The sequence below is a fragment of the Pinus tabuliformis genome, chromosome 3_1 (assembly GCF_031772625.1).
Source record: "Pinus tabuliformis cultivar Carrire ecotype Pingquan chromosome 3_1, CPIR1, whole genome shotgun sequence".
Classification (NCBI taxonomy): domain Eukaryota; kingdom Viridiplantae; phylum Streptophyta; class Pinopsida; order Pinales; family Pinaceae; genus Pinus; species Pinus tabuliformis.
Window position 1 is genome coordinate 812615752 of NC_142301.1, and position 13357 is coordinate 812629108.

The 13357-nt window shown below is 36.2% G+C and overlaps 1 protein-coding gene across 1 annotated transcript; it reads left to right on the forward strand.

Moving 5' to 3' along the window:
• Nucleotides 1-8781: 8781 nt before the first annotated feature.
• LOC149189958 (cysteine-rich receptor-like protein kinase 2) lies at nucleotides 8782-12870 on the forward strand. Its single transcript, XM_089411991.1, has 7 exons — nucleotides 8782-8963; nucleotides 9096-9239; nucleotides 11017-11155; nucleotides 11259-11470; nucleotides 11578-11812; nucleotides 11951-12095; nucleotides 12199-12870. Exons 1-7 carry the CDS (start codon nucleotides 8885-8887, stop codon nucleotides 12439-12441), a joined length of 1197 nt encoding a protein of 398 aa, XP_089268117.1. The 5' UTR covers nucleotides 8782-8884; the 3' UTR covers nucleotides 12442-12870.
• The last annotated feature ends 487 nt before the right edge of the window (nucleotides 12871-13357 follow it).

A 13357-nucleotide genomic window follows, 5' to 3' on the forward strand; every position in this document is an offset into this window, starting at 1 on the left:
AAGTCTAGGTCAAAGAAATCTTTAGTTTTTGTGGACTTGATGTGTGACTTCCTGCGTGCTGACACGGAAACTGTTGCAGAGGAGCCCATTGCGGACGAATCCTTGTTTATAATTAGCACTTTAGATCCATGGTATGGGGATATCATAGTTTATCTCCAAACCCAATCCTTTCGGCCAAAAATTTCAAGATTAGAGCATCGAAAAATATGATTCCAGTCCCAACAATTCAAAATTATTGGAGATACACTTTATTGTCGTGGGGCGGACTCTGTTTTCTGGCGTTGTTTAACTCATGAGGAAGCTGAAAGGGTTCTAAATGACTGCCACTCTAGAGCATGTGGCGGTCATATGTTTGGGTTTGCCGCAGCCCAAAAGATATTGCGCGCTGGCTATTTCTGGCCGTCTTTGTTTAAATATTGTATTAACACGGTCCGAAAATGCCACAACTGCCAAATTTTTGATCAAAAGATGCACGCTCCACCTGCTCCTCTCCACCCTATAATTGTCGTCGGTCCTTTTGCGAAATGGGCTATCGATTTTATTACATGTAACCCTCACTCAGCCGGGGCGCATGCGTATATCATCATTGCGGTAGATTATTTTACCAAGTGGGCTAAGGTGATGCCTACATTTGAGGCAGATGGTAAAACTGCTGCAATTTTCGTGTTCAATCATATAATTGCTAGGTTTGGTGTTCCACAAGCGATTATCACTGATCATGGGCATCATTTTCGAAATATTATGATGACTGAACTTACAGACCAACTTGGCTTGCGTCACAATAGTTCAACTCCATATTATCCACAGGCTAATGGTATGGTTGAAGCCATCAACAAAGTTATAGTCATCATGATCCGACGAATCATTGGGATTCATAGGTCGAATTGGCATAACATGCTATTTTCAGCGCTTTGGGCATATTAAACCTTAGTAAAAACGTCAATCGGTTTCACTCCTTTCCAACTAGTTTATGGTTTGGAAGCTGTGTTACCCATTGAATGCGAAATCCTGTCATTGCAAATGGCCATAGAATTACTTCCAGCCACTTCCGAAGAGGAAAAACATTTTTTGTACTTGGCTCAGCTAGATGAGAATCGACGAGATGCTGCATTAGCAATCGAAGCTCATGCCAAACGATTAAAGCTTAGTATCATCGAAATGTTACCCCTCGTAATTTTTCGGAAGGGGACCTAGTCTTATTGTACAATCAAGCAAATGATAAATTAGGTGCTGGAAAATTCGTACCCATGTGGCATGGTCCTTATGTTGTTAAGCGAAAGCTGGCAAAAGGGGCCTATGAATTGGTAGACTTTGATGGGTTCTCTTTAGGTAAACCCAGAAATGGTCTTTACCTGAAGAGATATTATGCTTAAGTCTGGGTGTGCAGATTTTTAGTTAGGTTAGTTTTCTTTCTAGCTGGTCTGTTTTAGTTTAAAAAGTGTGCTTAGCTTAGAGAGTGTTTTTTGTCATTGTTCCTGCTTATCTTGATTTCACTCTTGATATTGCAGATGTCGACGTCTCTCCAAACATACATTGGTTTTGCTAATGGTGCTTGTCGTAATACATGGAACATTTCTTCTGTAGCTTGGGTCATCTATTCGCCCTCTGATGAGTTGGTATCTATGCATGGGGTAAGCCTCGGTCAAACAACGAACAACATTGCAGAGTATAGTGCAGTGATTGAGTTATTATCTGAATCCATCTCATTTGAGATTCGAGGTTTGTTAGTGAGGTTAGATTCTGAACTCGTTGTATTACAACTTAATAGAGTATATGCCATTAAAAATCCAGTGTTATTGAGATTATTTTTGAGAGTTCGTCTCTTGGAACGTGAATTTGACTATATTGAATATCAACATATTCCAAGATATTTAAATACATTAGCAGATGCAATTCCTTCTCGAATGTTAAGGAGACATTTGCAATAATCATACAAGTAAATTTAAAAACATTCCATAACATGTTTTACAAGATAAGCTAGTAATAATGATATAGTATAGCATAGAAGTGTGTCAAATATACATCGTCTTCGATCATAGGTTGAAAAACACCTTATGATCAGCAAAAATGATAGTACAAAAAGCGAAAATGTCATATGAGTCTACAACAGGCGATCATCCTATCATTGGTGATGATCACAATAAGAAACCACTGTATGGGCCACCCTACAAAGGAACCTCCTGAAAGGTACTGGGGCCCCAATCACATAGCGCTGTAGCCTAAGAGGAATGTCATCTATGCTAGTCTCCGGAGTGTTTGCTATCAAATGCTCTAGATGACTCTCCAATTCGGCCAAGGTCTCTGTAGATTCATCCTGTGGGGCTAGTGTTGCTGTAGCTGGTTGTTTCCTCTCATAGGGCCAAAGAGTGGCTGGTCGTCGTGGACCTATATCTACATTTGAAACTTTTTACTATCAATTTTGGGACGAAATAAAAACAAAAAAAAATAAAATTAGAAAATGTTGAAAATGATTTTACCTGAGTCATCCCATTGCTCTCCTGGTGGAAGAGCCATGTCTGGGTCACCACGATAATCTACCCCAGCATAAGGAAAGTCCTAAATAGCAAAAACTTGGTTCTCCAACCAATGAAAATACTCAGGAGTAAATCGAACGACTTTTGTTCCCTCCTCAGGATGACAGGCCATAACTGCAACCCAACACATCAGTTTGGGCTCTCGGGGAAGTCTAGCTCCAACGGTAAGATGCTGTGGGACCAACATTGGGACCCTCTCTAGGCCAAAGCTCACAACTAAAGCACCATATCCAAAGGTCTTCAGTTGTCCGTTCTTTGCTCTAGTCAGTTGGCCTTTCATATTAGCCAACACAGCCTCACACTAGTTGAAGATGGTGCCTCGAAAGCAGTCTACTACCATCCGCATTTGGGATCCAGTGGCCAGATGTAGTGCTACGCTTCCGCAGAGCCTAATAATAGTAAACGCAATCACTTTGAGCTCACGACAGGAGATGGTTTTGATATCTATCCCTTTGTCTCTAGTTTGGTCGTTACAGAACTCTAGCCGGAGGCTATCGATAGACTGGCCACCTGTCCTGGTTCCAAATAGAGTCAAATGTTCACCTCTCTTAGGCAAATCGGTCAAAAAGTAAATGTCTTTCGGCTCCATTTCGAGCTGGTGGCCACCAATAAAGAAGCACTAGTCCTGTATGTTCCACCTATCTACCAGCCACTGCAAAAAGTCCACCTGGGCCCTCATGCCAGGTATGGCCCAGAATTTGTATAAACCGCATGCCTTCAATGCATCAATCGAAGGTTAATGATTAATCGTGGCGAGATCTACATCCTCTTGCTCTCGTTCCCGCCAATCAAGCATGATGCATACCCTACATTCAATAAAAAGGCGGATTAGAATATCTAAAATCAAAATTTTTGGGTGGAATTTGAAAAATTTAGGTTTAAAAACCTTTGCTACGGGACTGCGCCCTCTGTGTTAGAGACAGTTCATGGGTCCACACTTTGCCTTCACGGCAGGTGCGGAACCCTGACTTTTCCCCTTTTATGAAAAAGTCAGGGTCCGCAGGTTTCCTGTGCTATGCCTGTGGACCCCCGCACGCGGGTTTTTAACCTAGAAATTTCCTAAAAAACAAAATAAAACCCTAAAAAACACTTTTCAAATGGATGAAATGAAAGAGTAAGATGATGTGGATTACCTGGAGGAGACGGCGTTCAATTCCAATGGACGGATTTTCCGCAATCTTCACGGGAAGTTTCTGACCAAAAGCTCTCTTTTCTCACTTTAAAGTCAAACGGTAAAAATGAATTTACAAAAGCCCTTTTTATAATCTTTTTTGAATAAATGAGTTTTTAATTTGTTTATTTTTCACTTTAAAGAGGTAACTTTTGAAGCATTTTTATCTATTTTAAACAGGTATGAGTAATGTTCGAGTTTTTGTGCAGGATAAGAGATTTTTCAGGCAAAATTGGTCATTTTCGACAAAAAACATTAGAGTCACCTTTAAGCTCTTTTCTGACTCCTAAAATATGAAAAGATTGCCGAGTTTTGCTTTTTAAGCTCGTTAAAATGGAACTAAAAAGACGGTCCACTTATAGCCCTTTTCTGATCGTAAAAATAGGAAAAGATTGTCGGATTTTTGTCGTTTCAAATTCGATATTGGTTATAAAATGACATGTCATTGATCACTTTTTTACTTTTTCGGATCAGAGGCACTAATTATGAAAAGTACTCCTTGGTCGTAATGATCAAGCGGTTCTCTCAAGTATTATTTTATACTTTTTCGAGCTTGGGAGCCACTAATTTACGAAAAGGGACAACCATGGAGTTTTCTTAAGTTTTTTCAGACTCTCTAAAATTGAAAACGCCAAGTTTCTCCTATACTGGACTCATTAAAATTTAACAGTAAAGGACCTGTTCAATTACAAATAGGAATGGACCACTCCTTCTTAGGGCTCGAATTTAAACTAAGTTGGACTCATCCAAAGGATGAGCTTATAATCAAGCAAATTTTATCCTCTTCAAGCTTGTTAAAAATAAAGAGGTACTTGCTAGAAATGGTGGGGGAAAAGAGAGAAAAATGAGCTTGTTTGTCATACTTTGTGTCTCAGAAAACATTTAACCACTCTTGAACATGACACTTTTATTCACCTGGGTTTGGAAATACTTTGCCTAACAGTTGCTCAAACCATATTGAAAGTCTTCAGCCAATTTCTAAGTATTAACTTTGGGTCAATTGTCACCAAACCATCTGTTGTGTCGTTATGTGTTCAAGAGGTCAGTGCAAATAAACCATTCATCTGCAAAATATCTGTCATCCATCTTGACCATCCCTGAGTCAGTCCTTGCAACTATATTTCTTCAAACTTGATCTATGATTTCGGGTTGTGGGCTTGCCTACGACGGATCGCTTTCTATCGACTTCAGCTCATTATCTAGAAAGATGATCTAGAAATCGTCAGTACCTTGGGATCTGCATGCCTCAATGGCAGGTTTCTCGCATTCGATGATAGGTTGCATCATTGACCTATGATCAAAGGATTCCGTGACATGTTCGACATCAACACATCTATTCACATCTCATGGATTATACTGAGTACTTTGAGAGCCATTGAAATTAATGATGGTTTCTCTCACACTTGTTAACAGTTTACATCATTGACTGGTAATCAAGTGGTTTCTACCATGTTTGACTTCAACACATTCATTCACATGGATAGAATCGTACTATTTCGGGAAGTAGAAATCAAGACCCTGGATCTAGTTTCCACCATCCAGGCTGCGAGGAATTTTGTATTCATTATACAGTGGACTATTCATAAACAGATGGCTGCATCCATACTGTGTCTACATGTGTCTATACTTGTGATGTATTACAAGATCATTCCTATATTAGAGCAGTAGTTAGTTTTCTAGTCAGTTTTGATCTGAGTATGGGAATGCCTACCTCAGCGATGATATGATCTCATATATATATTTTGTATTGAATGTTTTTACAGGTTCCAACCGGGCTCTCCATAAGATGATCCTCGAAATGATAAAGTACTTCACTCTTTTTAGATGATAAATGAAATCCTCATCTACTACAGACTTCGCACTTTAGGGGGCAATCTGTTACACAAAATATTGTCACCATGACTATTTGCAGTCAGTATGGGTCTATCATCATTCATATTGTCCTCCTTGGCAAGTCTCAAACCTCAGCTCTTCATGTTAAGCTTTAGAAATGAGAGAAAGGCTTTAAAAATCAATAAACCTTTGGTTCCGCACTTTCTCTTACTGTTACCTGCGGTCTCGCACCCCTTGTTCATGTTACCTACGGACTTGCCCGTAATTTCTCTAACAGAGTGGGTGCGGACCCCTGTGAAAGTCAAAAAGGCCCAAGTTTATTCTTAAAAACTCACTTGTGGTTAATTCTGGATGATTCTAGAAGGAATTTTGACGTGGATGGTTCGCTCCTAGGTGGTTCATGCATCCCAAAACTAAAGGGGCTAATCCCTTGATGAGAGGAGCTTATCCCTTTGAAGGAGGGCTTTATCCCTTTGAAGGTGGACCTAGTAACTTCCCTCCATTGCACTATAAATTAAGGCATTGGGCTGGTTGCTAGGGAGGTTAGAAGCTGAACATTTTTTAGGGTAAATGCTATTGGAATTGAGACTTCCTAGTTAATCTTGAGAGGAGAGATTACATACCTTTTGGCTTCATTGGGAAGAGAGTGGAACTTGTCAAAGTAGAGGAGATTCTTGCTGGACCATGGGAGGAGCTTGTACAACATCAAGGCACCAAGGTTGTAAAGTTCTTCTTTGATTAAAGTTAATACAATCAGATTCATTTTTCTCAACAAATTGTCTTATGTGGTTTGTTTCATGAATTCCTTGATCATCATGATAAATATGCTTTATTATATTGGCTTTTTAGGTGCTATTTAATGTGTGTGCTTGTTTATGTTTGCAAATTCTTTACAAGGGAGCTCATTTGGATCAACGGAGCGTGGCTTCCACAAACTTGCACTGGACCCAAGGTAGGCCTAAAACACTTGTTTGCCTTTATTTATAAATTTCATATCTAGAGAAAGATAGAATTTGTTCAGTTTTCTTGTCGCTAGATATCATTAGATACTAAGGAGGTCGGTCTTGTCCGCAAGAACGACTTATCCGGCCGACAACAAGTCAATAATATCCATGGTAAAGTAGGGGTGAATATCCATGTTTAAGAATCTTGTTATATTGTCACTTTATTGTAAGTATTAAATTTTATGTGCTTATTAATTGAATTTAAATATAGTTACAGAATAATTATTTTAATTTATATGGTAAAATGGATCTTAATTTATGCATACTATTTATACGATATATATTTTAATGTGATATGTATATTATTTTTTTCTTTTACCTAAAAAATAGTTTGTAATTTTATTAATAAAAACAAAATTACAATATAGCAAATTGAATTTTAATATATTTATTATTTTTAACTAATAGAACCAATATAGATCCATTTTAACTAAGGATCTACCAAATCAAATATCTCTGGGTGCAAAAAGGTTTGCACTCAAAAATAAATTTGCATGTTGAGAGATTTGATCCCTCTCTGTGCATGGTAGATCTAGAGTTAAGATGGATCTATAAGTACAACATCTCTACACCTGTAGTTGTGTACCAAGATTCTTAATCATGGAGATTCACTCCCACTTTCTCATGGAAATTCTTAAATTTTAAATAGGTGTGTTGCAATACGATGGCTTATGAATACCACATGCTTTAAAAATCATAACTCATTTCATATGACATGGCAATTTTTAAAGTAATGAATCTAATTAAAAAAATAAAAAGTGTATAACTAGATCTGCTTAGATCCACCTATAGTGATCAAATTTCTAAATGTACAAACTTCATTTTTGACCTCTCCAATTTTAATTTTTAATTTTAATTATGTTGTGAGTAATAATTAATATTTTTAATTTTTAATTTTAATTATCTATACATTACATAACATTACTACACATAAAATGACATTACAATATATGTTTCCTATTATTTTAGAGAAGTCTTCTTCTCACAAAAAACTATTCTAAAATATATTGTGAACGTTAAATTTCTATCATCCATCTAATAATTTTATTAATTAAATTCAAATTCTAAAAATCTCATTATTCTATAATAAACGCACCCAGCACATAAATAATTAACTCTTTATATTAAACCTTTTATTAAAAATAAATCATATATCAATGATATATTACGATGCTTATGTCACATTTAGTTTTATCATTTGGGGAGTAGATTTTTATATTTATCTGATTTTTCATCTCTCTCTTAAATTAAATATTAACAAATATTACCTAATCCATTTAACTTTCGGTGGAGAATATTAGAAAAATCACAATCACAAAAAATCACGAATCCTTTGATAATGAATGCCAGAGACTTGAGCCGCAGCCAAGTCCATAGACGTTTAAGAATCAATTGGGCTTTCATAATGAATGCCAGAGACTATATCAGCAGGCAAGTCAAGTCAATAGACGTTTAAGAATCAGTCGGGCTTTGGATAATGAATCCAGAGGCATTAGCTGCAGCAGATAATGTATGGGTTGAGCTGTTCTTCAAGACAATAGACTCAGGAGAACAAAACAGAACAGGGTTTAACTGCTGATCTTATGCCAGTCTGCACTGACGGAACGATGAAAGCATTAATCAGTACCATGTTACTTATTTTCGCTATCCATTTGTGCACGCGTATGCCCCTCTTGGCTGCTGATCCAGGGACTGCTGTCGTTTGGTTTGGTTGTGAGAAGCCCGAATACAGAAACGGTAGCTCCTTCCAGCGCAATCTAAACCAGGTTTTGAATTCGCTGGTGGGCAACGTTTCTACAAGCGGATTCAATGCTTCTAGTGTCGTAGTGTCGTTGTTGTTGAGGGACAAAACAGCAATAGTTCAGTTTATGGGCTTCTCCAGTGCCGTGGAGATTTAAACTCCTCCGATTGCAAACAGTGTGCATCCACGGCCAAAACAAATCTTGTTCAGCGTTGCCACAATACTCCGGACTCATTCAGCAAGACGGCTGCTTTTTACGCTACGACAATCATAACTTTTACGGTGATATTGACAGTATGCCCAGAAATTTGATCTGCAACGGTGGGAAAAGCATCAAGCCACGAGAATTCACAGATGCTGTTGATGCCCTGCTCTCAAACGTTTCAAAGAAAGCTTCGCAGAGCCCGCAACTTTTCTTTCCATATTATTCTCTACCTTCTAATTTTATGGTGTATATATACGCCATAACCCAGTGTTTGAAAGATCTGTCCAAAAGGACTGCGGGTCTTGCCTAACTTATGCATCCTCATCACTAGAATCATGCGCAACTGGTACTATTGGAGCACAATTTTCATCTAAGAACTGCTATTTGCGTTTCGAGATGTATTCTTTTTTCAATTTGTCCGTGCTCCCCCTGCATCCGCCCCCATCACTGTCGCCTCCTACAGCAGCCCGTCCAGGTAAGGTTGCTACAGTATCCGATGTTTGTTTGACATAGTTTACCATGACAAGGAATATACTGCTTAATTTAGTAAGGGTTTATATATTTTTGGTTAAATAGATAAAATCCATTAACTCTGTGCAAGTCGCAGAAGGGAAAAAATGTTATGTACTGCTTGGGATAACTGTGGGAGCTGTAGCCGCCATGATTGGATTAATGGCAGCGATTGGAGTTTGCAAGTGGAATGCTTTTGTTCTGCCGGAACGGTTTTCTCGAAGCAAATGTGCCGAAATTGGTAAATCGTTCAGTTTTAAGATTCCGCAATGAATCCTGTTACTAGGGTCTCCGTCACAGTTGTGTAAGATTTTGTTTACAGATCGATACAAATTTTATCCCCTTACAAATCTACTACGATCCAAATTGTGTTTGTGACTCAACTCTGTACCACAAAATTTTATTATTTTTTGTCTTCACCCCTTCCAGTTTTAATAAATTAAATTTATCTGCTGACCCATTTTTGCTCATGAGAGTATCTGTTATTTGTCAAAAATATTATTCATTCACGTAAATCGAGGCCTTGGCCTCACAATCTTGATTTAATATCATTTGAAATCATCACTTTAATTAGAGAGTTCAAGCCTAGTGAAAAAGTAGGCTGTGTTGTTTAAGATACATATCTTAAATCAAGGTTATTGAAAAAGTAGGCTGTGTTATACATATCTTAGACCAAGTTAAAGCGTTTCCATGATTGATTCCCTCAGTCCTAAGAATTCTAAGAATTTCATGACCATATAGAAACAGAAAATGATAGGTTAGTAATTATTTTGACATATTTTATTTATTTATTTTTTTTAAACGGTAAACAAGATACCACTTACATTTTGGTGTATGGTAGGAATAATTTTTATTTTTATATTATTAGGTTAATTTATTAATATATATTTATATTTATATGAATTATTGATTTATCAAGGATTAAAAAGATAAAAAAAATAATTTTTTTTAAATATAAAATTTGAAAAAAATATACCTCGAAAATTTGATTCCTAAATCTATAGGTATAGATATAAAATATTAGGTATAATTTTTCATTATTTTTCAAATATTAAATTGATTTTTTAATATATAAATAGAATTAATGTCCAGAAAATTTTGAACTAACTTAAAGGTCTAAAGGTCTAAACCTAAAATAGTAAGCCTTCTTGAAATCTTCTAATCATAAGTTTTCTTTTTAATTGCTTTATATAATATATATAAATTTTATATTTTTTTACCTTACAATTGAAATATTTTACTTAATATTGATAGTAGCTAATTTTTTAGCTTCAATTATTTTTTCCTTTAAACATTAAAATATTTTATTGTGACTAATTTTAAAATAATTTATTTTCTATATATATATATATATATATTAAAATATTAACCAAAATTTTTAGATTATTTATTTAAATCATATATTGAAATATTCTGAATTATATATCTTTTCTTATTTGAAAGTGAAAGTAAATTATGTTATTTAATATGAACATTAAAATATTTTATTTTCTGCTAAGAGTAAGACATCAATTTCTTTGTGCTAAATTGCAATATCAATAACATAGTAAAAATAGTAAGAGTGTAGTTATTGATACTCTATATTACTTTAATATCCTATAATATTCCTCTAAGATTCTGATAAAATCCAGCAAAGATTTTTGTCAAACTTCAAGATTTTGAGTGTCTTACAAATTTTTGATAGTGTTGAATCCTTTTCCACTATAAAAACATGATTCAAACACTGCTATTGTAAAATTTCTTGAATTATTTTTATCCAGATTTCAACCACTTTTAACAATCCCAGGCCATTTCTCTGACTCCATCAAACAAAGCCGCCATTTTTATTTAGAGAATACTCATTGTCCGTAACTGTAAATTCCCACTGTCAAATTAATAAAATTTTAATTATTACATTAAAAATGTTTGAAAATTTTGTTCAAACACGATATTCGAAAGAATTAAATTAAAAGTTACAAAAATATCGACGAACTGGCATATGCCTAGATAAGTAGACGGTGCGTGTGATCGTTTCGCAGGTGAGGGAGGAGCAATTATGTTAAACCCAAATATAACAAAGTCGGAATTCAATTTCAAGTATGATATTTTGAGAGAGGCTACCTCTAACTTCAAACCAGTAAATAAGCTCGGCGAAGGACGTTTTGGATCCGCCTTCAAAGTGAGTTTAGCGTTGCATTTAATTAATTTAAGCATTTACCTACACCGTCCGACGGAAATTATAAAGAATATTGACGCAGGGGGTTCACCATACTTGATGTGCAGGGGTTCTTCCAGGTGGAAGAGAGATTGCAGTGAAACGTTTGTATATGAGTCCAAGGCGTGGAGATGCTGAATTTGTGAATGAAGCCAATCTAATGAGCCGCGTTCAGTACAAGAATCTAGTCAGACTGCTTGGTTGCTCCGTTGGTGGCTCAGAAAGGCTATTAGTTTATGAATACCTTCCCAACCGGAGTCTCGACGAGATTCTATTCGGTTTCTCTCTTTCTCTAAGTTTTTCTTTTTTCTCTTTTTCAGGTTTTGCATATAATGTAGTTTTGTTTGGTTTTTGTTTATGCATGTTATGCATTTATTAAACGCAGATACAACGAGACGTCATTTACTTGATTGGAAAAAAAGGTTTGAAATCATTGTCGGAATTGCCCGCGGCCTAGCCTACCTTCACGAGGAACCTGACATTAAGATAATCCATGGAGATATAAAAGCAAGTAATATTTTACTCGACGACGATTACAGACCGAAGATAGCAGGCTTTGGGTTAGCCAAACTCTTTGCAGAAGATCTGAGCCACCATACCACTACAGTTGTAGGAACTGTGTAAGAATTCTCTCTAACGTTTATTCTAGTAAGGTCATCATCATCGTTAAATAAATTGGACTATACAGGAACCAATTACAATATGGTTCAGATAATTTAGATGGATGTGGAGATTTGATCGCTGTTGGCATTGTGCAGAGGTTACATGGCCCCTGAGTACGCCTTACGTGGACAGCTGACAGAGAAAGCAGATGTATTCAGCTTTGGAGTGCTTCTCCTTGAGATTTTCAGCGGGAAAAAGAGTCAGAGTTTGGCTCCAGACGCAAAGCTTCTCATCGAAGAAGTATGGTTCATATGGATCTCATCTTTCTAGTGCAATTTTCTAAAATATCCACAGCATTTTGCTCATTAATGCTTTATTTTTTTTGTTGATATTGGCCAAGCAGACATGGAGACTGTATAAAGAGGATAGAGCTGTAGAAGCTATGGACACCACATTGGAGGGAAGCTATTCAGTGGAGGAAGCGATTAGGGTGATTAAAATTGGTCTTCTGTGCACACAAGCAGCTGCAGCGTTGCGGCCTTCAATGTCCCGTGTGGTGTGGATGCTCACAAATGAGGGACAACATGATCTTCCATCGCCCAAAAAGCCTGCTTTTATAGATCTTCAATCGGACATCGCGAACTGAAACGTCCTGCTCCTGGAAACTCTGACGGCACATCAAGCGGTCGCACAGAAACTTCTTCAACACCAACTTCTGATATCCGTTCTGCAGCTGTTGATCCTTTATCAGGGACTCTGGGTTGGCATTATACTACTTTAGTTTATTATATCTTCTCTTTTTTCTTGAAGGCTATGGTTGATAAAGACACCTCGATTTTTATTTCATTCCTGCATTGACCTATACTGCGCATTCTGTTTCCCCAGTGTATTAGGTTTTTGTTATGAATAATTTGTAGGACTTAAATAGCACATCAGCGGTTGTGTTCTTCTTATGAATAATTTGTAAGAGTTAAATTGCACATTAGCTGCTGGCATAACGATGGAGGGTCATTTTAGTATGTGAATTATATTCTTAAGAATAATTTATAGGACTTAAATAGCACATTAGGGGTTGGGTTCTTCTTATGAATAATTTGGAGTTAACTAGCAAATTAGGTGCTAGCATAACGATGGTGGACCATTGTGGCCTGTGAATTTTTGTTTCTGATTTACAAATGGTGAAGAGTGAGTATTTCTCTCGCCAGTGTTAAAAGGTTAGCAACTTCACGCTCTAGTCGTAGCTTATCAAGTTTGTAGGCTAAGCACTTTATTGCTTTTTAGTCTTATTATTGGCTCATTTTAGTGGTTTTGTTGATAAATTTCGAATATTTGTTATTTCTTAATCTAGATTTCTATAGTCATAAATGAAAGATGGATTGAGATTAGTAAAGTTTATTGTTTGGCTTTGTTTTTATTTATCAAATTTCCATAATATTTATATTAATATTTTAATTTCAATACTTCGCGATAATAGTTAAATTTAATTTCGGGTCTTTCTCAATTAACTATGTTGAATTGATTATATATATATATAACTAAATTACTTTAACAAATTATCAATT